Below are 27,655 nucleotides of genomic sequence, written 5' to 3'. Positions count from 1 at the left end.
AGGAAGCAGGACTTTCCATGAGGGAAAGACGAGGAGCCTTCTGTGCTCCTGCAGCACTGCCAGACTTTACACTCAGGGAAAACTAAAAGCTGAGAGCAAGTTGCAGGGGGCTGCCACAGTACATGTGTTTTTCTCCGTATTTTCTTAGGAAAGACTTTTTTTAATGATGAAAAGCATAGGGCTTTTCTCAGCAAGACTCATGTTGTCCGTGTTCTCTGAAGAAAAAGAGAGATATTGAAACCCAAGTGTTTTAAGGGAAACAATATGCTGTGAATAATGTTGACTGGAAATGTTACTACATGTTTGGGGTGGGGTTGTCTGCCATTGGAAGTAATAAAAATACAGCTGTATATTATCCATTGGGGTTTGGTTTATTCTGAAAACTAATTTTTAAGAAACTGAGGGTTATTTATTGGTTGTGTCACAGGAATATTTGGACTGTTCTAATTCCAGTCTTCAGCATTTTTACATTGCAAGCCGTATAAAGGAGAACAAGATATACAGTGCCTCTACCCCAGTTCAACAGAATGGGCTCTAACCAGACTCTGTAAATGTACTCTCTTCTGTGTTGTTTCTAGCCACAGCAATACCTTTCAAATTATTTATATTCTTCTAAAACTTACTCAGCAAAAGCAGTTTTCATGCTCGAGTATTGTATTCAGGTCTCAAAGTGTTGCAAAGTATCCTTCAATATGCTTCAAAGCCACTTTATTTTTTACAAGGGGAGTGAACGCAAAAGCTGGGAAGACTTTGCTTTCACAGTGGGAGACCAAGTTTGACATCCACATTTTGGCTTTTTCTTCAGGATGTGTAAAAGGAGTCCCTGGTGGGGTGTGGGGTGTGGTGGGTACCCTCACAACAGCGTGCATTTTATATGCAAGCAGATAAGTGTGTTTAAAAGTAGAAAACGGCATTCCAGTTGGATTTTGTGTCATGAGAGAGTGGGTGTGATTTATCTGAACAGCAGCAAGACTTTCTCCCTTTCTCCCCACCTTAGCTGGGCAAACAGCTGGCCGGCTCGCAGCCCTCCAATCACCTGGGCTGCCGAGCCTCCACCCCCTTAGCACCAACCAACAGCTCCCACACCACCTACAGCTGGCTTTTAAAGTAATATTTTAATAAAATAACTTTCAGTCATTATTCTTCCATTTAAGACGGCAGAAGTTCAGGACTGGGCAAGAGGAGCAGAAGTTTGCTCAGCAGAAGTTGCTCTGAATCAGGTTTGTAATGAAGTTTACTGCTGAAAGAAGTAATCTGAAAGCAATGTAGCTTATCATAGGAACCTTTGCCTTTAACATATGTGCTTTTTGAGTAGCCAGAGCTGTGGTATGCAGTATTACATTTAGTTTATGTTAAAACTTTATTGTGTCTCTGACAAAGTGCAAACAACAGTGTTAATATATAGAAGATGCAATTTATGTTTTTCTTCCCAGGCTGACTGGAAGGGGTTTCTGCTTTTGGATGACAGAGCTTTCATTTTTCCATTTTATACATATTAGACTTCTGTTACAGGTGCTGCTTTCCAGTTTTAGGGCTTTAAGTATTATTTAAATACACTACTCTGAATATTCCAAGACATTAGGAGTTTTGTGAAAGTCTTGAGTACAACATCAACTTTTGGGACACTCGCAGCAATATCATGTATTGTCTGTGTATGTGTGTACTCACACACACAAATCATAGACTATACCTAGTTTTGCTTCATCTCTGAATTCTTTTACTTTCATATATTATTGCATTAGCTCTAATCAATCCAATACTAAAATTTTGAATAAGGCTAAATGTACTTAAGAACAAACAAAAATTTTCTCATAACTTCCACAGATGGAAAATATAAAATGTAAACTTTTACAGGTTTTTTTTCAGGAAAATGAGGCTGAAGGAAGGAAGACTAAATTAATCTGTATACTATTAGTATATATTTGTATTTTCCCATTTTCAATATGGAAACAATATTGAATATTATATGTTACAAACTTATTGGAGTATTTTCTCCCTAAGTGGTATGCTGTTTAAAATGTTAAACTACTGCACCTAAAATTTATAGTATATTATATAATATTACTTCAACAAAATAGTTTATAAGTAAAATATGTTTAAGTTACTTTTGCTTCAGGAATCTTTAAACATACATCTCCATAACAGTATTAAAACTTTCAGAGCTTTTATATTGCTTTATAACAGTTGCTTTCCATATGAGATTTTTATCTTTTTTTATTAGAGCTTTTAACAGAAAATTTTGTAGGAAAAGTTGAATGGCAACTGCAGCAAAAGTTTGGATTTTCCCACCTGTAGCTTGGGTTTGATTTGTACTAACTTAAACCATTTATTACATGTAACTAAATTAAAAGGTTATTTAGTGGAAGAGTGTGGTGATACATGATGTAAGTTACTTTTTTGCTCCAATATCCACCTATTGTTTGTGTTTTGGTTTTAGGTTGGAGGCTGTTATGTTATTTTTACATGGAAAATACTTTGCAAAAATGGTAGATTTTACATGACTGAAGCAGTCAAGGCAATTTTAAAGATGAATAGAAACTTTGCAGATGGAGAATTTGTCCCTTGTATTGTGTTTGTAGTTACAAGTTTTTAGACACCACGCTTTTCCTGGTGGAAGAGGGCTAACAACAGAGGACCATTAAATGTACCTGATCATCCACCTGAATGGAAGAGCTGGTATGAATTATAAAGCTGAACTCATCTTCTTGGGTTAGCATTCATATGTGTGGTGGTCAAGCAGTAAATTATCTGGTTTAGGGCTGGCCAGGAAAGGCTGAAATTAAGAAGGGTCTATCAGCAGCTGCTGTAGAAAAAAAAACCCGAGACAGTAAAGAACAAAAAGGATTGGAGAAGTATCTGTGCTTATTCAGGTACTCTGACAAATACCATGAACGTCCATTAGACATGAGGAAGCTTCTGGGGGTTCCTCCCCCCGCCCCGTTAGATAGATCTGTCCAATTCCTCTCCTGTCTAAACTGAGTCCTCCTGTCCTGCCTGTCTCTTTGTTGCATGTGGTTGAAGGGGTAAAACTGTAAACTGCAATGTGGACGGCATTGCGATTCTTTCTGGGAATGTGTTCAAGGAAGGAGGCGGCTTGAATATGGGCTGAACATTGCTCCTCAAGTCCTAAGGCAGTTGAACTGGGGCCTCCCTTTTTTGGAGGACTGTTGGAGGTGTATTCTGTGTAACAGAGTAGTCTGTAGCTAAAGAAGAACTTAGTCCAAAAGAGATTTTAGAGGTGCAGTGACCCAGCGAGCTGCCACCTCAGTTGTACGCAGCAAAAGGAACATGCCAAGGTCAGTGACAAATGGACTTCACAGGTGTTTGCTTGTGACAAATGTCTCTGTAAAGTAGACTTCACCGAAGTGGAGCCCAGGACAGGTTTGAATGCATGGGAGAAGCAACAGGTTGGGCTCCTCACCTTAATTAGAAATAACCTCACACTGTTGGTGAGTGCAAGGGCATTTTTCTTTTTGGTTTCTTATCGCTGATTTCCTATGCTTAAACTCTGTATAAGCTCAGGATTCAATCTTTACTCTGATTAAACTGCATGAACAACTCAGCCCACCCTGACTGATCGCACTTTCAGGCTACGTGCCTAATGCTGTTCAAAGGCAGGCAGGTAGCCAAGTTTGCTCTAAGACACGTAGGGCAGGTGCCTCAGAGATGCCTCAGAAGCACTGTGAGCTCTGTCAGCAGCAGAGCATTAAGAGAGCTCACTTCCTTCTTGATTGATTACCCAATATATTACCAAAAACCCCATTAAGCTGTCAAGTGTGCCTCCCCAGGAATGCTCAGAGAAGAGCCAGTGCTCATCAGCTGTGCAGGATGTTCAGCAGGGGCCTGGCCCAGTGCTGGTGGAGCTCATGGCAGCAGAGATGAAGAGGAAGCAGAGGCCACAGTGGTCTGCTAGGATGAGGCAGGCTTAGACTGCGATCGGGAAAGGAGGAAGTAAAAAGGAGCAATTAGGAAAACACTGAGACCTGGTGGTCAAAAAGTAGGAGAGAGCATTTTTTTCTGTGTTTAGTTACCCTACTTCATGTTCCTCTCTGTCCTAAAGATCAACAGAAAAGGAAACTCTTAGATTTGCCCAATCATGACGGCGCAGGTATAAGACCCTTTTTTGAGTGTGTGATTGCAGTCAGTATAAGCTTATCTAGGATAATGCTGCCACCAAAAGGCACACCCAGCTGTTACCTCCTTTGCTTCTGCAGGTTAGTATTTGAATGTGATCCGTGCTCAGCCACAGTGTTATGATAAGCTGTGCATGTGAGTCCACACGTCAGCACTGAGTCAGAGCCCAGGTTGTTCTCTTGCAGTGGGTAATGTGTTGAAGGATCTGTCTTACAAGGGACACCTCAGAAAAAGGTTACACTTGTCAGTGATTTCTGAAGACCCTTTGTCACCACTTAGCTATGTCATTTGGTCCTGTGTGGAAACCAAATAGCCTCATAAGCTTATTGCTTCTTCCTGCTGCACCTTCCTGTCGGGTATGAAGCGATCAGTACCGGAGTCTTGAGATGTCTCGGCCAAATCTGAGAGGGGGCCATGTCTGGGGTAGTGCTCTGCACTTCGTACACAGCAACAGAAGTTGTGAAGCAGTGTTCAGACATTATTATGCGTATATGCATAGTAAGTATAGGAAATAGTGTAAAATGTTCTGGATTGCAGTAGTCATCGTAAAAGGATGTGTGTTCATGAAGCCCATGTTAGGATGGATATACCTAAAAAGATATGTTTCTCATGCGTATGAGATTTTTTTTTTCTCTAGAGACACTAAGTGTGTATCTTGAACCTTGTCTTTGATTGTGTTCCAGTTTTTAAAGGCTAAAGAAGAAAGGGTGGGTTTGAGTCAGAACAGGTGTTTCATCTTACTGGCTTGTGGCTAGCAAGAACCAACCTCCTCTCCACAAGAATCAGAGAAAGCAGAAGCAGAAAAAAACCTCCTATTTTGTCACAAGGATTCCTTCTCAGCAGAGAAAACTGTCATATCACCCCCTTGGCCACTGCTTCGATGACTTTACAACCTTCAGGAGTTGTCCCAAATTGCAAAGGAGGAGAGCAATCTGAGATGCCGTTTGAATAACAAAAGTCTTGGAAACTGTTTAGTGTTCTGAGAACAAAGTCTGCCAGAGTAGTTTTTCCTCTTAATGAAATACCAAGTGAACTATCATTTGGGGTGTGGGGAAAATAATTCCTTAAAATATTACATATTTCTGCAACATTGAAGTTGCTAAGGGGAAGGGCATAGAGTCACAAGAGCATTGCTGCCTGTTGCCATGGGCTACAGCCTGATGAGTATATTAATATAACATCCTAAGTGATTGCTACAGCTTCAGAAGTGCCATTATGGAAGAAAAAAATGTAGAGGCCTTGGGAATACTTGTCAAAGTACAGCCCAGGACAGACAAACCTGGTTTTGGGGGAGTGGAGTGCCTCAGCCTGAGGCCCAAAGAAAGTCTGCTCTTACTGAAGAGTTCGGGAGTTACAGCAGGGGATTTTGCCTGAAAAGTTCAATGTTGATTCCCCTCAGAAGAGCTTAGGGATCTCTTCTGTCTGCCAGCATGCACATCATCTTAGTTCTGAAGCTGATGTATGTCAACTGGGGGATCAGGCCCAGCCAGCATGGGTTCATGAAAGTCAGGTCCTGCTTGACCAACCTGATCTCCTTTTATGACCTGGTGACCCGCCTGGTGGATGCAGGAAAGGCTGTGGATGTCATTTACCTGGACTTTAGCAAAGTCTTTGACACAGTCTCCCATAGCATCCTCCTTGGGAAGCTGGCAGCTCATGCCTTGGACGGGCGTACTCTTCGCTGGCTAAAAAACTGGTTGGGTAGCCGAGCCCAGAGAGTAGTGGTGAATGGAGTTAAGTCCAGTTGGTGGCTGGTCACAAGCGGTGTTCCCCAGGGCTCTGTTTTGGGGCCAGTCTTGTTTAATATCTTTATCGATGATCTGGATGAGGGGATTGAGTGCACCCTCAGTAAGTTTGCAGATGACACCAAACTGGGTGGGAGTGTCGATCTGCTCGAGGGTCCCTGCAGAGGGACCTGGACAGGCTGGATCGATGGGCCGAGGTCAACTGTATGAGATTCAACAAGGCCAAGTGCCAGGTCCTGCACTTGGGTCACAACAACCCCATGCAATGCTACAGGCTGGGGGAAGAGTGGCTGGAAAGCTGCCTGGCTGAAAAGGACCTGGGGGTGTTGGTCGACAGCCGGCTGAACATGAGCCAGCAGTGTGCCCAGGTGGCCAAGAAGGCCAACAGCATCCTGGCTTGTATCAGGAATAGTGTGGCCAGCAGGAGCAGGGAGGTGATTGTGCCCCTGTACTCGGCGCTGGTGAGGCCGCACCTGGAATACTGTGTCCAGTTTTGGGCCCCTTAATACAAGAAAGACATTGAGGTGCTGGAGCATGTCCAGAGAAGGGCAACGAAGCTGGTGAAGGGTCTGGAGCACAGGCCTTATGAGGAGCGGCTGAGGGAACTGGGGTTGTTTAGTGTGGAGAAGAGGTGGCTGAGGGGAGACCTTATTGCTCTCTACAACTACCTGAAAGGAGGCTGTAGTGAGGTGGATGTTGGTCTCTTCTCCCACGTAGTTAGTGATAGGACAAGAGGAAATGGGCTCAAGCTGCGCCAGGGGAGGTTTAGGTTGGATATTAGGAAAAAATTTCTTCATGGAAAGGGTAGTCAAGCATTGGAACAGGCTGCCCAGAGAGGTGGTGGAGTCACCATCCCTGGAAGCGTTCAAAAAACGGGTAGATGTGGCATTTTGGGACATGGTTTAGCGTAGTCTACCCTTAATTGGTTTAGTGTGGACTTGGTAATGTTAGGTTAATAGTTGGACTGGATGATCTTAAAGGTCTTTTCTAACCTAAACGATTCTATCTCCATCTCCTCAGTGGACATACATATGTACATAGTCTACATACTATGGGCAGATACTTGAGTCTGGGAGTCTGGCAGGCTGAAAGGACTGCCTAATTGCAGCAGAGCTTTGGAAACTTGCCCATCTTGCCTCCTTCCACTGTCCTGGGGCAGCTCTCACCTTTCTGATGGCACATTAAGCATCACTGCCCAGAGCTATTCAATTCCATTCACTATCCTTCATCAAGTTCCCTTTCCTTGAAAGGAAATTGGAGACCTTTTTTTTAAGAATGCTCTTTGAAGACAGAAGTGGCATGTCTGAGTGCACTTGGGGAGCTATTACAGGAATACAGAGAAAATGTTTCTGCACAGAGATCGCTTTTTCCACACCCAAGGAGATTTTTTTCAAGCAATGTGGTATGAGGATGGCAGTTCTCTTGCTTCTGATTCTTTGTTCTAGGATCAGACACTGTTAAGTGAGCTATCCATCTTGATGCAAAGTCATTGCTGTTAGTGGATTGAATTATTGTGAGCAGAAATGCCCTTTACTGGTCTAGGAAACATACAGATGGGGAGGAATCTACCAGCAGAATATATTTGTCTAAATGAAAAAGATTCTCAGTTCCCAGGAGGGTTCCACTTAATAAATCATGAGCAGAGTATAGATATTTATGGTATGACTTGCAAAGACAAATATCAGTTTGGGGAGATGGCAGATGGTATCACTTAATACTTACCAAACTTTTAGTCATCAACAATACAATGCAAACAAATACGTAAAGTAAGACAGAACCTCTACGTTAATGCTGCCTCTTTGAGGTATTATTTTATATGGGATGCCTGTGTCCTGCCTCCCAAGCAAATGCTTTGGACCCTCAGCTACCATTTTTCTGAGTTGGGAAGCAGGCTCACTGCTGTTCCTCCTCACAGGCACCTGTAACACAGGCCAGAGAAGCACTGCCCACCTGCTGGCCTCCAAGACCTAGATGGTCACAAAATCTGAGCTTGTGTGCAAGAGCTGATTGCACCCCACACTGCAACGTGCACTGAGAATATTGAAGAACTGCGATTGGCATGGGATGAGCAGTTATCCCATCAGGTTTTGTTAGATGATTGTCAGGGAGAGTTGTACGAGATTTCTTGTAAAGATAATTAGTTCTGGGAAACTTCATTGGTGTAGGAGGGAGTAGAAACACTGTTTTAATCTGCTTTCAAGCGGTTTTTACTGAAGCAAATTCTAAAGGCAAAAGCCATGTATTTGAAGGCAAAAGGAGATTGCATTGTCTCTGTCATAAGGCTGTATTTTAAAGCTTTTGGTGTTTATAGCCTTGGTGTTGGAGTTTTAGATCTTAAAAATCCTGATTTATATGGTTGCTGATCCCTATGTTAAAAGTCCTTATGATATATGAGATAGTAGATACCTGTTCTGGTTCTGTTTTAGAAATGGTTAAAAAGTGGCCATCAGCAGATAAGTGTAAACAATTTCTTTTTTACAGCAGTGTAGTAAAACTAAAGATAATGGATAACTTTTCCTGGGGAAATAAGTGCTAAATATAAAATTAGGAATACTGAATCCCTAGTATGTTTCCTGGGGAAAAAGCACATGGCAGCTTATTTAATGTTATAGAAGAGTGTAAACATATAAATTGGTAGGTGTGATTAAAGTTCTTTATGCAAATATGTTTCTTTAGTTGTTTTTCACCGATATCTATGCTACCTTTTATGTACTATAATGATATTATTTCAGAGCTCTACATCCACCATGTTGCCCTGTGGACCAGCTTTGTCCTTTGTTCAGTGTCTGGTGCGGAAGAAGAATGTCAGTGGTGAAAGTCCTGAGGACTCCAAGTTGTGCCGATGCTTATCAACGGTGGACCTTATAGCCCTGGGAGTAGGAAGTACCCTTGGTGCTGGTGTTTATGTCCTTGCTGGAGAAGTAGCCAAATCCGATTCTGGACCTAGCATCGTTGTTTCTTTCCTCATTGCTGCGCTGGCATCTGTGATGGCAGGTCTCTGCTACGCTGAGTTTGGTGCTCGCGTTCCCAAGACTGGTTCTGCGTATTTGTATACTTACGTAACTGTCGGTGAACTGTGGGCTTTTATCACTGGTTGGAATCTCATTTTATCCTATATTATAGGTAAGCTTAAGAGCAAACAAAGGTCTTGAGGGTTTCTGAGACAGCAGATACAAGATAGGGATTTGGGTCTGTCTTTTCTGTCTCTGTACTTAGCTACTATTGCTTTTTACTCCTGCTGGGATCAAATAACCAAGGTAATTTGATTAAGTTATTTCCTCCTGTGCATCACCATTGTAAACAGATTTTGTACAAGATGCTTTTGCAAACAGTCTGTCTTCAGAATAACTTGTATGAAAATCGTGTCAGACAGTTCAGTGATGATGCACAAGAATAAACAGGATTCCTTTGCCATCTTTGGTCACCAAGAATAATTTCAGTAAAATCAATAAGCATATTTTTTTCTAAATATACACAGCAAGGACATTTACAGGGACCCCATCACTATAGTATCTCAATTTAAGAAAGTCATGAAGTTTAAGTACTAACTTGTTAATATAACCTCATGTTAATTAAATGGTGTCCTATCATGTAATCCCATAAAATACAAAGTTGACCAGATCTGAATAAAATCAATGCTTATATGGCGGATATTCAAATAACTATTTCAGTGCTTCAGCAGAGACAACTTTTTTGATTCAAAAATGTTTTCTTCCAGAGGTATGTGTTCCAAGCATCCATTATATTGTGTATAGGCACGCCTAGCTGTATATGTATACCTAACTACAGGACTGCTGCCCAACTCACTACAAAATCAATATGCCTGAGTATTGTATTGAAGTGTATTTCATGATAGGAGAGTGGTAAAAATAAGGTTGTATTTAGCTGTGGCCACATACATGCTTTACCAGAGGAGAGTATTAGTCTTAAATACTGCCTCCAGCAATATAGGTCTTCCGAGTGATTTTGTTGCTTTACTTCCAGGTGAACAAACTTTCCTTCATGTTCTTTCTTAAACTGCTTTCTTACATTGCTTTATATTGTTTAATGTATGCCATATTGTAACTTTAGAAATAAGTGTCTTCCAGGATGACATCAAATATAAATGATACAGAAATAATTTCTGCAATATTTTGGGAATCAATGAGGTACAAATTTATATATTTTAGTTGTAGAGCAATATGTTATCATTTAATGATGCAGAAAAATTCTATAATGTTAAAATCTCTTGGCAAAAAAAATCACTGTTTTAACACAAGCTCTGCTTTTTAAAATGCAAGTAGTGACATGCTTAGTTTTATTTGTTTTCAGTGGAAGTAACTGTATCCTTCTAGGTATGCAAAACCCTAAACTTGCATGTGTTTTATGAAGGTACATCAAGCGTAGCAAGAGCCTGGAGTGGCACCTTTGATGAACTTCTTGGAAAACAGATTAGTCGTTTCTTCGGAACCTACTTCAAAATTAATTACTCTGGGCTAGCAGAGTATCCTGATTTCTTTGCTGTATTCCTTATATTGCTTTTATCAGGTAAGACACATATATGGCTTCATTTATGGTGGCTGTGATGTCAGAGTGTTTCTTACAGACAAAAATGCTAAATTCTAGTTTGTGTTTTATCAGAAATATGTCTGAAATGTTTAAATGTGCATGTGTGTATGGACACAATGACTCTGGGAATTAAATTTATATAATCTAATTTTCATGTGTACCCTTTTTTTTTTTTGAAGCTGAGACATGAAATTATCACTTGTCAGTACTTTTTTATAAAACCCATGATGCAGATTGATGATAACAAGAAAATTATACAGTTTTGTGTGGTTTTTATGGCTTTATCACTCGTGAATGCTTTCAGAGCATTTGAGGTTAAGCTCTGTAGTTTGGTAATGTGATGTGCTCTCCTTAAATCACATATTGTGTACATAGTGGGTATTTTAAGGGGGTTTTCACCTCTAAATTGTTAACTTATTCAGTATAAAATAACTCCCCCCTTTTTAAGTCTTCAAAAGAGTTGTCTAGCCTAGAACTTGTTTGAGCTAAAGGGCACTCCAAGGTACTGGCATGGCCCAACAGACCAGTTTGAAACCTGAGTGAACTTTTCATGACTACTGCACTCAGTTCTGTTTCTTTTACATCTTTACATGTATCATGTTTTTAAATTGCTAAAATTGACACCGGCTTTTTGAGGGATTAGAAAGCTCGAAAATACTGCAACTTATTTGCATGTTTGCATTTAACACTTGCTTTCCACAAGGAAACATTCTTACTGCCACCAGGAGAGAAGGAAGCAGTATGTGTATTCTAAAGTGTATAGTTTGTTTTCAGCCAGTACTAGAAGCATTTCAGTATTCAGTAGAGGTCTTACCTATATCTCAAATATTTGTTGTGTCTCTCTTTAGATCAGAAAAAAGCAGGAGCTTTTTTTCTCTGGAAAGTGAAACTGCTAAGTTAGATGGGTATAACATTCTGTTCTCTTATTCTGTTATGAGGTGCTTTATTTGGACTGACTACTTGAGAAAAAAATTTCCATTCAACTCCTAATGCTAGAATGAGTGGCCAGTGCATCCTAAGCTTTTATTAGGTCTCTACATAAAAACATGAGTACCTACAGTAGCAAGCCTTAATTTACGGCTGTGCTTGTATCTTCATATAATCATAGAATGCTTTGGGTTGGAAGGGACCTTTAGGGAGCATCTAGCCCAACCCCCCTGCAGTGAGAGGGGACAGCTTTAACCAGATCAGGTTGCTCAGAGCCCCAGCCAACCTGACCTTGAATGTTTCTAGGGATGGGGCCTCCACTACTTCTCTGGGCAACCTGTGCCAGTGCTTCACCACCCTCATGGTAAAAAAATTTCTTCCTTATATCCAGCCTAAATCTACCCTCATTTAGTTTAAAACCATTACTCCTTGTCCTGTTACAACAGGCCTTGCTAAAAAGATTCTCTCCATCCTTCCTGTAGGCCCCCTTTAAGTACTGAAAGGCTGCAATAAGGTCTCCCCGCAGCCTTTTCTTCTCCAGGCTGAACAACCCCAACTCTCTCAGCCTGTCCTCGCAGGAGAGGAGCTCCAGCCCTCGGATCATTTTTGTGGCCCTCCTCTGGACCTGTTCCAGCAGGTCCATGGCCTTCTTGTGCTGAGGGCTCCAGAGCTGGATGCAGTACTGCAGGTGAGGTCTCACCAGAGCAGAGTAGAGGGGCAGAATCACCTCCCTTGACCTGCTGGCCACGCTTCTTTTGATGCAGCCCAGGATACGGTTGGCTTTCTGGGCTGCAAGAGCACATTGCTGGCTCATGTCCAGCTTTTCATCTACCAGTACCCCCAAGTCCTTCTCCGTGGGGCTCTCTCAATCCCTTCATTCCCCAGCCTGTATTGATACCGGGGGTTGCCCCGACCCAGGTGCAGGACCTTGCACTTGGCCTTGTTGAACCTCATGAGGTTCACACAGGCCCACCTCTCCAGCTTGTCCAGGTCCCTCTGGATGACATCTCGGCCTCCTGGTGTGTCAACCGCACCACTCAGCTTGATGTCATCTGCAGACTTGCTGAGGGTGCACTCAATCCCACTGTCTATGTCATTGATGAAGATGTTAAACAGCACTGGTCCCAGTACAGACCCCTGAGGGACCCCACTTGTCACCGGTCTCCATTTGGATATGGAGCCATTGACCACAACCCTCTGGATGCGACATCCAGTCAATTCCTTATCCACTGAACAGTCCAGCCATCAAATCCATATCTCCCCAATTTAGAGAGAAGGATGTTGTGGGGGACTGTGTCAAAGGCTTTACAGAAGCTGAAATAGGTTCAATTCAATTAATTTCTTCCTTCTGCCTTTTTTGGTGTTTGTTTTACTACAATAAAGCAGAGAACAAATAATACGTAAGATGCTGAAGTCCCTAATTTAAAAATGTTTGAGAACTACCTTATTTAAAAGATTTAGGTTGTACCTACACTGTGAGTCACATTGCAGTGTAGGTATTCCCAAGCTGACTCAACACCCATACTTGAGAAACTTCACCCAAAATTTTTGAGGTGGTTGTCATATGGTGACTAATGTAAGCCACTAGCAAATGTAGAGTGGAATCTTGAGAAAGTTAACTGTACAATTTTAAGAGTAGAATATTATTTAAATGCATTAATTTTGTAGAATTTTTAAAAATAAATGCCTTGAGATTCAGAAGAATTTCATGCTTCCAAACAGAACATACTTTGTGAATTATCTGCATTAACAGTTGGTGCTGAGGCACCTGTGTCTGCACTTAGGAAGATCAGGGAGTCTGCTAGACAAGGTTTAGTCCAGCATCTTGCCAGGCTTGTGGTTCAAACTTGCCTATAGGACCAATTAAGACCCTTATGTCTTCAGGAGTGATGGGATTGAATTTGGTGTAGCTGGAATGGACCTTTCATTTTCACCTCGTCCAATGGAAGGAGTTAAAAAACAACCTTGTGAAAAGCACGGCACTCCACAAACCAAACTATAAAATGCTAGTGTAGATTCTGCCATCTTATATCTGTTTTCTCCATTGCAATTGCTGCTTCCTAACACCAGTAGTAGAGATTCTTGATAGAAGATGAAACGTTTCTCCTGTGGTTCTCCACTGCTCCTGAGTTTTCATTTTTGTCCTGTCTTTTCATTCTCACCATCATTCCTTCTTCACTTCTTTTGTGCTTGTGCTGCAAATTACCTCTCCAGGCCTCTGTGGTAAGCAGCCAAACAACCAGTGAATTAACTGGGTGGAATTTAGTGCTGCTGAGAGGAGGGGCAGTGGCGATGGCTCAGGGCTGTGTAGGCTGAGTAACTGGATTCTGAGCTGCTTAAAGCTGAATCATAGAAGTAGCAGATGATGTTTTACAGAACATGGTATGTGCTAAGTACAAAGAAAAGTCCACAGAAATCTGGCTTGCTGGGTTTTTTTTTTTTTCCCTACAGAAAGGACTTTAAAAAATGTACATACTATGTTTCATACTGCATTAGGCTGATTGAGACACTGCCTTCTTGGGAAAAACTAAGCTAAAGAAAGCATACACCTATTTCCAGTAAAAATACCATTGGTGAAGAAAACTTGAGCAGCTCATATGATAAATTCTGTGTTATGATAAGATAGCAAATGTCTCATTAGCGGAGTCAGAAAATTTTTATCTTGAGAGGCTTAAAGTTTTCAGACTTACTCTCTAAATAATGAGGGAAAGCATGTATGTAATATTAGTGGAAATGCTTAGAGTGCAAAGAATCTGTGGAGGCTTTCCCAATGTATTTAATTTTTCCTGATCTGCTTACTGCCTGCTCTTCCATTAAACTGTTAGTACGCTTACAGTTGTTACAATTCTAATGACACAGTAGGATCCTGATGGAATAAGTTTCAGATTGTTTAAATGCACTACTCTGCAATGTAAGGCATGTGTATTTTGTATCAGACTTTTTTCTAGAATGTCTATGAATTGGTGTTTATGAACAGGAGGCATGCATTTCTTTTAAAGATTTTATTAATGGAAAATGGGACTCTTACTCTGATCGAATTGTCTTAAAAACTTAGCTTGAATAGATTACATTATTAATCTAATAATTTTGATTATTTTATTAATGTAATGAGTAATTGTTCTGTAAGGAATAAGGAATAGATTCTACCAATCTGCTTTTACTAAGCGTAGAGTTCTTGTACCTATTTTTGCTCCACCGCGTAAAATAGAGATATAAATTGGAATGTCAGAAAAGTAATAATTGCTCAAAGTACTTTTAAACACTTAAAGAATACAATTAAAGAAGCTTTCTGTTTTGTGGTTTCTGATATACTTGCCTATTGTTATGCTGTCAGAGTCCAGTAAATTTGTGCTACTGCTTTTTAAAAGTATGAAATCTAGTGCTGGTTTTTTAGTATTATTCATAGTATTTGTATGTATATCTTCTTTAAAATGCCATTTTATTAGTTTAAGGGACCATTCACATCTATAAAATATTTTTATTTTATAGGTCTTTTATCTTTTGGAGTAAAAGAATCTGCATGGGTGAATAAAATTTTCACTGCTATTAACATCTTGGTCCTACTCTTCGTTATGATTTCTGGTTTTGTGAAAGGAGATGCTGACAACTGGAAAATAAGTGAAGAATACCTCCTAAACCTTACTGCAATAACAGAGTATATTTTTTTTAATCAATTTACTTGCTCATATACCAAGCAATTTTCTGTTATACTTGTTTTTGTGGTATTGTAGGTATTGTATCAACTCATAGCTCTGTCACTGGGAATGATAAACTTTTTATTCCCTTAAAAATTGGTTTTTATTTCCTTGTTTGTAGTTTCCTTAAAAAAAAAAATTATTTCAATACTCTTCTTTGTAGCCATTTGAGAGGTTACTGGCTTCTTGTCCTTAAGTCATGTATTAACGGCAGTATGTGAGTATGACATCAGGAGCTGCCTATATCATTAGTGTTTTAATATGTTTTCCCATAAACTGCAAAGTGAGTAAGATGATAGTTAGTTGGTTCAGATATTCTTCCATTTATTGTTATTTTTGTCTTTTTTACAAGCTTCGACATAAAAATGTCTTTTCATGCAGCTTTGTAAAGCAGAACTCTGTCTTGACAAGAGCATTTTAACGTGTTTTTCCAGAGTAGTAGGGGAGAAGCATGCATGTGTTTGTCCTTCCACTAATAAAAAAAAAAAATTATTTTTCTGCTGTATTTTTGTTCTTTATAGGAATTGCTTATCCTGTGAGAATGTGACAAGTATATATGGGAGTGGTGGCTTTATGCCATATGGTTTCACAGGAACATTGGCTGGTGCTGCAACCTGTTTTTATGCTTTTGTTGGATTTGACTGCATTGCAACAACTGGTATAGTATTTATATGTGTGTGTATATATGTGTAAGTACATATGTATAACATGCTTTTTTTGGTAAAAAATACCCACAGAAACAACATAACAATATGTCTGCTGTTCTTCCTTTGCTTTCTCCTAAACCTCCTTCAGTCCATGTAAAATGAGTCTGAGTTCGTTCCTGAATGTGGCTATCATTTTGGGAGGAAGGAGGAGATTGTACTTATTTTATTCCTGTTCTAAAGAAATTAATTGTTGTCTTCTAAGTCTGGGAAGTGCTTAGTATACAAATTTTTTCTGCCCAAATCACGTTAATCTCCTGCTCACTTTTACAGTTCTCTGAGATGAGGTATCTCTCCTAAGGGCTGGTTTGTATATGGCTGATAGGGAATGAGTACATTAAACTTATAAATTGTAGGTAAATAACTAGAAATTATGGGCTTTGAGTACTCTAAATATAGAATGTATTTTATGTCCTTTAGTTTACCTCTATTTTTTAATGCTATTTCTGGCAAGAAAATACTGAGTTTTGTTCTGTGTGACTAAGCTTATTTTATACAGATTTTTAGAACTTCTATTACAAATATGATTCCCATGGTTTAGATTAACAAATGATTTGTCTTTGATGTCATCTTTTAAAGCTGAAGGTGGAAATGAGTAAGAATTTTTGGTGGGGCATTTTTTTTCCTTTTTTCAGGAGAAGAGGTCAAGAATCCTCAGAAAGCCATACCCATAGGAATTGTGGTGTCCCTGCTTGTCTGCTTCATGGCCTATTTTGGGGTTTCAGCTGCACTGACACTTATGATGCCATACTACCTACTAGATGAGAAAAGTCCTCTGCCGGTAGCATTTGCATATGTTGGATGGGATCCTGCGAAATATGTTGTAGCAGTGGGATCCCTCTGCGCTTTGTCCACAAGGTAAAGACATTGAAATACTGATTTTATTGGGAAAAGCTGATGGATAACATATTATATATATTTAAATATATGTTCATGCATTCATTTTGAAGGCTCAGTTCATGCAAAGGATTAGCAATAAGTATTTTAAGCATGTTTTAGACTTAAGCACGTGGTGATCACAGTAGGTGGATTAATTTAAGTTCCTTTTTTAAACTGTACTGTTATTGAACTTTACCTGTTTGGCTTATTACCCAAAAGTTTTTTATTAAAATATATATTTTCAGACATATGACCTGCAAGTTATCTTTATTAACTGATAAAATAAACCTCACCCATTTTGTCCTTTCTTGCTTCTTCCACTCCCAATGACTCAGCAGCTTTATGGGCTCTGTATATTTGCAGGCAAAATTGAAGAGATGATTAATTAGCTCCACTCCTCATCTTCGTTGCCTGTCTCTGTTTTCCTTCAGTAGCCAGTCTGTCTTCTGGCATCATCCCTCCCTGTGGTTTCTGTGGGGGTATTTGAGATGTATATTATAGCTATGAAAATATGATAATTTATTCCCCTTTGTGAAACTGCGGCTGTAACCTTAACTTAATGTGTCATTTTGATTAAAAAGATCAGGGAGGGCATGAGATGTATTAGTATGTGTTCATATATATTACACCCCAATTGTAATGTGGTATAAACACTTTCACAGAATAGAACATTGCTTGATACTTGAATTTAGGGATAGAAAAATGCAGATGCCAATCTTCTACCTGCATTTATGTAGGTAAGGAGTAATTTATGTGAGCTTCAGTGGCAAGAATACCGGCTGCCTTTCCACAAAGGAAAACGACATGCCTCTTTAAGCACTAATGCTAACAGTACTCTGAGATAACCCTGTAAGCATTAGTCTGAAGAAGATGAGCACGCTGACTGTGGATGATTTAAAGGAAAGGAGTATTTTGATGTAGAAGGGGATAGAAAAAGGAAATAGTTCTGGAATGATGTTAACAGAATTGTAGGGCTGACTGAATAATGTCATAGTCATACTGTTCATTCTGGGATTATAGTTATTTTCTATCTAGTTGTCATGGTCCCCTCATTTTGGAGGGTTTTACTGAATTTGTCCTCTATATTGATAAAGAGTAAAAGTGATATATAAGCAGAAATTAGCCTAAAGAAATTAATACCGGAAAACAAAATTAACTGAGGTGGTAAAACCCTTTTTCAGAAATTTGAACTGCTGGTGTCTTTTGCCAGCGTATTCTGAAGAATTATATTTGCTCATATGGAGAGGTTGATCTTTCAGTCTGTTGACTGATGTCAGTTTAGAACAAAACAAAGGAAATTGTATTTCATATTCCTCAGTTTAGAGGTATAATTAAGAAAAATTGGGATCATTGCTTTTGGTCCATATAATTACCTCTTACTGTGTTATGTCATGAACTTATTTCCTCAGGGTAAAGATGTTTGTTAATATTTCTGGTATTTATGTGTATGTAGGGTAGGATAAATAAGTTTTACAAAGCCACAACAGCAAAAAACTTGGCAGTGGATTTTAACAGTATCCTTATGTGAAAAATCAGTTATCACCCTGATTTAGGAAACGTTCTTTTTTGGAAGGGACATTCATACACCAAAATCGGTTCACGTGCAATGAAACTTATCTCATGTGTCTAACAATGCTTGTGTCTCACGAGCATTACTGGAGGTACTTAGCATCTGTGGTATGTAAAAGCTGTGCCTTCTGTAAGTGATAGTTGATTCCCTGAAGTAAGAAAGGCAACCATTCACCTGGTTAAAAACTAGTGTGCTTGCTGCAGAGGTTATACTGGCTATTATTTTGCCTTTCATCCTTTCAATGTTTTTGGTTTTCTTAATTACAATTATTTTGGTTTGAGGGAAAGAAACCACATAATTTAAGAAGTATGTTTAAAAAAAGCTTTGAGTTACCAAAAGTTTAAAAGCTTTCTGTGTTCTGCTAGTAACAAATCTAAATTAATTAGCTTTACTTCTTCCAAAAAAAAAGAAACAATCTTAATGAAGCTTGGCTAGAAGTGCTTTAATCAAAAGAAACAGTGCGCCCAAGTATAACTATATGGTGCTTGCTTTGAATTACTGTTAATCAGCAGCCTCGCATGGAAATGTAGAGTGTAAGAGATGCTGCTAATACTTATTGGTTTGCTGTTGCTGACTGACAGACTTTCTCTAGGAATACTAAAGCTTAATTGCATAGTTAGTGTGACCTGGAACATGCTTCTGGTCCACTAATACCCAAGAACTACAGTGATGGCAAGAGTTAATTTGCTAATCTGAATTCTCTCTGATGAAGCAATTCCATTACCTAAATTAATTAAAAAAGAAAAATCAATCAACTTTACACAGAAAAAGAAATTTCTGTTTGTGTCTGATCTGTAGTATCTTGGCTATGGGTCTTTCTGGTTTTGTCTTACAATCATAAATGTTGTTTCTATACATGCCATTAATTAACATTGTATATCTTGTCCATGATACGATTCTGCATGAACTGTGTTTGCCATGTTGCATGTGTTTGCTTTTTACTCAGTCTTCTTGGATCCATTTTCCCAATGCCACGTGTAATCTATGCTATGGCAAAGGATGGGTTGTTTTTCAAATGTCTAGCTCAAATCAGTTCCAAAACGAAGACCCCAGTAGTTGCTACTCTATCGTCCGGTGCAGTAGCAGGTGAGACTAAGAGTTGACGCTTGTAAAGAAAGGTGCACTGCTAAACACGTTGCATATATGGAAATAAACCACTGTTGTGCAGCTTTGATTTGCTTTGGACTGAAATGATCAAATCTGATTGTCGTCAGGTAAAGTAGGTTACCAGTAAAACTCTTCTCTACTACAGATTTTGTATTTGTTGGTTAATCGCAAGCCTAGGTTCAAAATAAACAATCACCCAAACCCAAGAACATCAGTCAACCAAACAAAAAACCAAGAGCAGCAACACAGAGCCTAAACCAAAATGAAACCTAAACCCATTAACTCTTCCAAGCTTTCTTTTTGTGTAGTTGGGTTTACCAGTAAAGCATTGTGCTTTTTATAACCTGTATTTGAACTATACATTTTTCTGTTCTAGTCTTCTCGGCTCTATGTTCCCTTTGCCCCGAATTCTGTTTGCCATGGCACGCGATGGTTTACTCTTTAGTTTTCTTGCCAAAGTGAGTAAGAGGCAGGCACCAGTTTATGCCACCTTGACAGCAGGGGTCATCTCTGGTAAGCTCTCAAAGCCCGTGTTACTTAAAACTGGGATTTAAACACTCTATGCACGTGCATGGTACTTAATATTTTTTAAAAGGGCTGCTTGTTAACTTCCCTTGCATGTACAATGGGAATAAAATTACTGAGTAATCAAAGGGTGTAAGAACTCCAGATCATGCCAATCATGGTGGTGGTGATGTCCTTAATGTCACAGAATTCAAAATTATTTTTTTTAATATTGGCCTCTTGTATTGTGAACAAGCTTGTTACTTAATCTGGGTCCCCTAGACTGATGCTCTACTTACAGAGTTTCCTTGTCTGATGTACACCTATATATTTATCACACCTCTAAGGGGAGAAAATAACTGTCACATTTTCTATAATGAGACATGAGAAAAAATTTCTGCATTTGCAGCAGGATGAACTTTTGTGTAAAATGCAAAGATTTTGAAATTTTCTTCTAAAGAAAAAGGATTCTGTTTTTGTATAGGCTTACCAAATCGTGGTCGAGGGGTATGTATGCATGTTGGGGGGTTATGTGTGTATGCACATATATGTATGCATATACATGCCCACATATATTTTAGCAAAGCAGCATTTTGGGAGCTGTTGCCAACTCTTAATGTTTCACAAAGAGACATTTTTACCATACAACTGTTTCACTTTTATCCATACCTCTTGCAGAGGTACATGTAGTTGCACCCAAATAAATAAGTCTTAAAAGTAATTCAAATATGAAATACATGCCTTATAACATTTAGCAACCCTGGCTAAAATTGATATTAAATAAAAGGTTCAGAACTGAGACTAAAATGTTATTATTTATAGTCAGGGTCATCCTCAGATGCCACAAGACTGGAACTTGGCAGTAACGTGGGGGAAGGCACAGTCATTGTCTGGATAGTTCCCACATGAAGCATTATTATCCATTCTCTTTTCTTTGGTCAGAGTACAAATAAATTGCTTAGAATTACTTTTATTGTTTTGACTTTATATTATTTGCATTTATAATATTGTCATATTCCCCTATAATAATTTGGAGGTGCAGTTATGCGGGATGAAATGAACATCTTTCTCTGATCACAGTAATGATGAGGAGAAAGAAAACCATATTACCCAGCTGGTAAACTGATTGATACAGTTCTACAGCCCTGACTGTAGCTGCACAGCAGCCGTCACTTGGGCTGCTTTTAGAGAGTTTGGGGAATTTGGTGTGTCAGCAGCTCACCTGAAGACAGCTTTGTCTACTGCTGGAGAAGGAGTAATTTCTTCTATTTTTAAGAAGATGCATATTTGGTAACTTGTGGTCATAAATACCTTTGCCAGAATAGTTACAGATGTATGCAACAGTTTATGTTACCTGACTTTTCTATTCATTCATAGCATGGATAGTTTCATAGCTTTAAGAAATGTTAAGGAGATCAGATGTTTGGCCTCTTTACTTCAAGTTACCAGTTCAAGCCTCCAGCTGAGGCAATTGTCACATGTTATTACTGTGACTTACCTTTTCAGATGTGGTAACTGTGACTGTGAAACTCTCCACATAGCAAAATGTTTTGGTGTCAGTCCAAGGTTTCTTCACCATAAATTTATCTGCCATTGTTTCTTACAATTGGAGTAGAATTAAGAGAGGTGGAAAAGCAATATTGTGTCTTTTTTTCTCTTAATCAGAAACTTGCAGGCATTTTTCAGTTTGGTTCTAGTGCAAAAGAATATTCTGGGCTACAAAGTAGCCTTTCAAAGCTATGATTAAAAATTAAATAAAGCAACTGTACATGAGGTTATAGTAGGTTCTGCTCTTCCCCAGCTTTTGCTTACCTATGCTCTTTTGAGCATGCAGAGCAGTGAGGTATTCAGAAGTCTATCCTATAAATGACTTCTTGGATTTAGGAACATCCACCCGTCATTAAAGAAAACGGGATGGCCTTCTTTCTTTCATTGGAAAAGGAGATATGCAGATGAAGTAAAACTTCTGTAACAGAGCAGTCTTGTTTTCAGAAAATCACATTTTGCTTTCCTCTTCAGGATCAAAAACCAGGGGAATGTGTGTTTGTGTGGTTGTGCACTTATACACCTGTCTAGAATTATATTAACAAGCACATAACATAAATATTATATAAAAGTATTTCTGAATATAGAAAAATTTGTGTGTGCATTTACATATGGTGTACAAAGGCTACATTTAATAGTTTCTTTTGGTGTTGAGATTACTGCTCCAAAAGAATGTGGCACTAGCTTTTATAAACACAAAGACTGCCGTAATTACTCTCAGTATCATGGAAGTTTCTGCCTCTGATTTCAGTGACTTAAGATTATTAATTCTTGTGAGAGTTTGCTGGCCTTACCTGAAGGCCGCTTGAACTTAACTTATTTTTAGTAAGATAATCAATTTAAAAAAACCCAAAACTATTTTATTTGCGACAACTCCTGAAAGTCCTCTTTACATAGAGCTCTTTCTCAGCTCAGCGGAGATTTTACATACTGGTGGCTTAGCAGGTCGGATCATTGTTCCCTGGTTTTGCAGTGGGAGCCATCCTCTCAGCTTTGGTGAGATTCTGTTGCAGGATCTGAACCTTATTCTATAAAAATGTACTTTTAATGTGGCCCCAATTCAACAAGCCGTATGTGCAATACTTATGTCCAAGTAAGTCCAATACAAATTGCTTGATGATGCAGCATGACTGTACAGCTCATCAGTGCATATCTATATGAATGAGATTCCCAGCTGTAGGGAATTGGGTTTGGGAGTGTTGGTGATGACTTCAAAAACGTGTTTTTAAGGCTTACCATGATTTCACTCATATTGCTGTCAGTAAAACAGTGTAGAGTTACACTGCAGACAGATTTTAATATCTTAGCTCTTAATATGTTAGCCCCATACAAATCTTGCATTTTCTTTTTTTTTTTTTTTTTTTTTTTTTGTAGCTATAATGGCATTTATGTTTGACCTAAAGGCTTTAGTGGATATGATGTCTATTGGTACACTTCTTGCTTATTCACTTGTGGCAACCTGTGTCCTCATTCTTAGGTGAGTCAAAACCACCCTTTCCATTCTGGTGTGTTGTGTTGGCCAGTATGTAAACAGAAGTGACATTTACAGTGTATGGTTTTTGCTAGATAGCTAAATGTTTAAAATTTAGCTGTACATGTATAAATAATTACTAAGAGGCAGTGACCCAGCAGAGAAAACACTGATACATTGTCATATCAGTATAGCAGTTAGTCAAGTCAAAGCTTCATAATGGAATCTACACCCTTTTATTTTCCAGAAGATGCACTGGTCCAAGCATTAGTCCCAAAGGTACTAGATGTAAGCTTGTGTCCAAAATTCAGTGAATGATATTTTGATATGAATACAATCTATGCTGTACATCTGGCCTATCACATTGTGGCTATGTGTGAAAGGTGTAGATGTTCTAGGTAGTTCACAGGATGAACAAGTTCAAACAGCTGCTTTGTATTACCCTAGTCAGAAATGTAAGGCCAGACAAGTGTTTCAAGATGTGGTAGCCCTAGAAGAGAGCACAAATATTCTCGCTCAGTGAGTGAGATTATAAATGCTTGTCAGCAAAACTCTGGTATCTGTTCTGTTTGAAAAGCTACAGAATAATATTGATATGTTGGTAGCTACCGCTCACTTTATTATGTATTCCTCTTTTTAACTTAAAAAGTCAGTCTTTATTACTTAAGGCTACCTAATTAACTTTGAAAAGTATAACAGCTTAAATTCAGCTCAAATTCAATGTTGCAATAATTTACACCTTAAAAGAGAAGACCATTTTATCCTACAGTGACTTATTTAACATATGTATTTTTAAAAATACACTTAAAGTCTAACAAAGCAGATGTAAAATTTCAGTTTATGCCAGTTAGTAGGCCTCTTACAGTATGGGAAGCAAGTCAGAATGAACTTGCCACTGCTGAAAGAATCTCCCCTACCCTTTCCCTGCCATTGACCACCAGACCCTGTCCCCTCTTTTTATACGAGTCTGATCATTTATCTGACCCATTGGTGCATTCACATAGCTTAAAAAACTTCCCAAAAAAATCTCCAAACAAACCCAATAAAAAAATGAGTTTCCGTAGTTTATTTATATATGATAATGACTAATAATATATGCTGTTGCAGTGCAGTTATAAATTGGGAAATCCTAAATGTCTTCTGCAAAGAATTTAGTATTTAAATACATTCCCAGAGTCATATTGCTTCAGAGTAAGCTTAATGTTTTTATTATCCTGTTTGTTTTATGCATAGGTACCAACCCAGTTTAACCTATGAGCAACCAAAATATTCTCCAGAAAAAGCAGCTTTGGCTGCATCTGAAAAGGAATCTGCAGTAAGTGAATCACAGATAAATATGATACAAGAGAATCACTTCAGTCTTCAGGCCCTGATTAATCCATCTGGTTTACCTACCAAGCAGACTGCATATACTGTTAACTTTTTAGTGGGTCTCTTGGGTAAGTATTCAACTGTCCAAATTCATATAATACATTAATGTAAACAATGGAATTTTATTAAAGACAAAATTAAAAATCCAGTGATAACTTGCCTTCTTTCAGTCATAATTAATGTGTCATTCTGCAGAATGCTTTTATACTTCTTGATGGATCTAATCTGTAGTCTACTGTTTTTTCCTTTAATTATACATTTTCATGATAACATTTCATACTGAAGACATGTTAGCATACTTCTTAAGTCATGTCCTCTTCAATGCAGAGATTAAGTGACCTCTTTCCCATTTCCATCATTTTGTTTTTCACACAGCTTTCTTGGTTTGTGGCTTGAGTGTACTCACTACTTACGGGATTCATTTCATTGCTAACTGGGAGCCCTGGAGTATTGGCCTTCTTGCTGTGTTGGTGGCATCCTTCATAGTTACCATTCTCCTCATCCAAAGGCAGCCTCAGAACCAGCAGAAAGTGGCCTTTATGGTGAATAACATATCCTCTATGTTATTCTCTAATGAGAGGTTTGGATGGATTCTAACAAGTGGGAGAGGGGCAGAGAGAGAGAGAGAGAGATGGTCCTTTTTCAGGTAGTCTTTCATTACTGCACTGCCACTATTTCAAGTTTTGTGGTGAAGGTAAGGGTAGTGGATGCTCATGGCTGAGTCATCGACGTGCGCAGTCCAGTCCCAATCTTCTCCAGGACTAGAGGAAGCATTTCATTGCCCACAGACACAATGTGTGACATGCACAGGAGCGTGGCTGCAGAAAATGGCTGTACCACTCATGTTGGTGTGAGCAGCTGCTATTACAACTAGTGGATCTGGCAACACAGGCGCACCTTCAGGCGCACCCTCAAAGTCCACCTTGCTGAGACCCAAGTAATTTTAGACCTCAATTTAAGCATTTAGAAACTGGAAAACGATTCAGAAACTGATTAGTATACAGTCACTTGTCTGTGTTGTGTGTAATGCTTTGGACACAATACAGTTCGTACCTCCCAGAGTATAATCCTTTCATTCTGTTCTTTCACTTATGTGCTAAGATCAGTTACTTAATGGAGTATTTAATGGAAATAGTGAAGTATAGTGATGAAGGTCAAGCAATCTGGTGGAGTTGGGGGGGCATTTCAGAAAGAAGAGATATATAAAAATATATAATATTTTTCAGCTATAGATACAGGAATTCATTAGTATATGTTCAGCACAAACTGCAAAGTTTTTCTACACAGCCTTAGAGAATATATAGTAAACATAACATATTTTAAAAGTTTAAGATATGTAGAAACTGGTGGTTAAACCCAGTGAAAAAGAAAATTTCACTATATTCTAATAAAAAACTTTTTTCAATTCTTTTTTAATGATTAGATGTGTCACCTCTAGTTTGTGTTTTATAACTGAAGTCTGACATGCAAGAAAATATACTTAATACAAATGCATTAAATGTTTCCTTTTAGGTTCCCCTATTGCCATTTTTGCCATCATTCAGTATCCTGGTAAATATTTACTTGATGGTACAATTAAGTGGAGACACTTGGATCAGATTTAGCTTCTGGATGGCACTTGGTAGGTACTTCTGTTCATTTCAATCAACGCTTATGTTAGGACTCATGAATCCCATCTTAGAAAATTTGATTTTCTTCCCTTAAATATTAAAAAAAAGTCTGTGTTTTAATAAAAGTCAGCTGATATGTCTGATCAAAATAAGAGCATGCTTCAGAAGGGATATTGATATGCAGTCAAAATTGTAAATACGGTTTTGAGGTAATAGGAAAAATTAAAGTTATAGGACTAATTCCAATAAGCCACAATTTTTTTTCCTAGTAAGTATAGCTAAAATTGTGCACGACCTGTTTGTAACAGGTTTCTTCTCTTTATATCAGTCATTCTCCTTTAAGATATGGAAAATTGTATTAATTCCACCTAGACATAAATTAGAGATAGTAGTTTCCATGACCTATTAGAGCATTTAACTATGCAAAAATGAAGCACTGGAATTTCCGTAGAAACAAGGAAGACCTGAAACATGAGCTCTGATTCAGATACCTGAAGAAGAAACTTGTTTTGGAAAATATGTTCAGCCAGAGAGTAATAACTAACTACTCTTTAATACACTACTTGCCTAAAAACCCTATTAACTTTTTTTTTTCCCCTTTTGGAAGGCTTACTTATTTACTTTGCTTATGGCATCAGACACAGTCTTGAAGGTCATCATAGCAATGGAGATGACGATTCTTGTTCAGAAAATAGTGGGTTGCAAGAAAAGAACCCTGTGGAAGAAGTGGATGAACCTGAAAATGCAAATGAAAGTGATCAATTTCTTGCACGTGAGAGGACAAGTGAATGTTAATCTATGCAAACATAACAGTCTTTTAAACCTTTAATTGACAGTTTACTTGCAGACTGAAATTTCAAAAGCTTTCTGCCAACACTGTGCTTCTTGAAAGTGTTTACTACAAGGCCTGGCTGATATTTTGGACAAGCTGCTAATCCATCTTTGTCATTTCAGAACTGTCAGCATGGAGATTAATATTAAAATTAAAAAACAAACAAGAGAAGTACCCTTTGGCACGCAAAAATTTGGATGCATTGTTTGAACTGTCATCCAAAATCACTGGCAATCACAAAATATGAAGAATTTTAGAACTGCCTGCAAGTTCTGAATATTTGACGCTGCATTGTGAACACAAGTGCCTTTCATACCTTCTCCTTATCTCTGTTACATGTTTTGGTCACGATGTAACAGCTCTCTTCTTTCTACAGAATTAACTCTCACAGGAGATAAATTGCAGACAGGCCTGGAAAGTACTTGCAAAATGAATGGTAATTGTACAGATCTGATACTTTGCAAAAAGTAGAGAATCATGTATTTATATAACAAGAAATAATTGCTCACCTTTACTAATCAGTAGTCATAGAGAACTCGGACAGTAAAGATACTTCAAAGGCTTTTAGTCCCTCTAAATAGTATTCAAGATTTCTACTTATGTGAATTCCTTTCCTTTCAGAGATGCTGTGTGTATAAAATAATACTCCCAAGAGAAGCTATGTTGTTTTCTGCAAAAGAATCTGGGAAATGATCTGTAGGTCACAGTATTGACAGTGACATTTGTATGTGATTTAGCAAGTATTGTGCTTGTAATTTCAGAAGGGCCAGGATTTTATCTCTGACTACATAATTTGGTACTTACATACAGCAGTCATCAAGTTTTCCTCCTTACTACTCATTTATTCCCCCTGTACTTTCTCCTCCGTTACCATGTGCCAGAGCTGATATTTCTGAGATTAGTTGTTAGACATTGCTTCTCCTCAGAAAAATTAATACACAAAATCCCAGCCTTCTTTTCAGGTGGAAGGGGAGGTTAAAAAAAACAGAGGCCCAGGCTTTGGAAAAAAATCC

At 38.6% G+C, this 27,655-nt stretch overlaps 1 protein-coding gene across 3 annotated transcripts; it reads left to right on the top strand.

Annotated features, from left to right (window-relative positions):
- Positions 1–1,118: 1,118 nt before the first annotated feature.
- SLC7A2 (solute carrier family 7 member 2) lies at positions 1,119–26,605 on the top strand. Of its 3 annotated transcripts, none has more exons than XM_075708992.1 (12): positions 1,119–1,220; positions 8,612–9,002; positions 10,251–10,406; positions 14,844–15,009; positions 15,571–15,707; positions 16,389–16,611; positions 19,149–19,288; positions 22,733–22,835; positions 24,063–24,268; positions 24,576–24,742; positions 25,713–25,821; positions 26,418–26,605. In XM_075708992.1, the coding sequence occupies exons 2-12, from the start codon at positions 8,627–8,629 to the stop codon at positions 26,603–26,605; spliced, it is 1,971 nt and encodes a 656-aa protein (XP_075565107.1). In that variant the 5' UTR covers positions 1,119–1,220; positions 8,612–8,626. The 3 variants fall into 3 exon arrangements, with proteins under 3 accessions (XP_075565107.1, XP_075565108.1, XP_075565106.1); XM_075708993.1 differs by lacking the exon at positions 1,119–1,220 and adding an exon at positions 6,027–6,036 and having other exon boundaries at positions 8,589–9,002; XM_075708991.1 differs by lacking the exons at positions 1,119–1,220; positions 19,149–19,288 and adding an exon at positions 19,686–19,822 and having other exon boundaries at positions 8,627–9,002.
- The last annotated feature ends 1,050 nt before the right edge of the window (positions 26,606–27,655 follow it).

Source organism: Pelecanus crispus, chromosome 4 (assembly GCF_030463565.1).
Source record: "Pelecanus crispus isolate bPelCri1 chromosome 4, bPelCri1.pri, whole genome shotgun sequence".
NCBI lineage: Eukaryota > Metazoa > Chordata > Aves > Pelecaniformes > Pelecanidae > Pelecanus > Pelecanus crispus.
This window is presented reverse-complemented; position numbering and strand designations above follow the sequence as displayed.

Bases quoted from the DNA above. Each gene is read 5' to 3' on its own strand.
- SLC7A2 (XM_075708993.1), top strand. From the start codon at position 8,597: ATGATATTATTTCAGAGCTCTACATCCACCATGTTGCCCTGTGGACCA. The intron at 16,612-19,148 runs GTAAAGACATTG...CTTTTTACTCAG, and splicing joins CTCTGCGCTTTGTCCACAAG to TCTTCTTGGATCCATTTTCC. The intron at 22,836-24,062 runs GTGAGTCAAAAC...TTTTATGCATAG, and splicing joins ACCTGTGTCCTCATTCTTAG to GTACCAACCCAGTTTAACCT.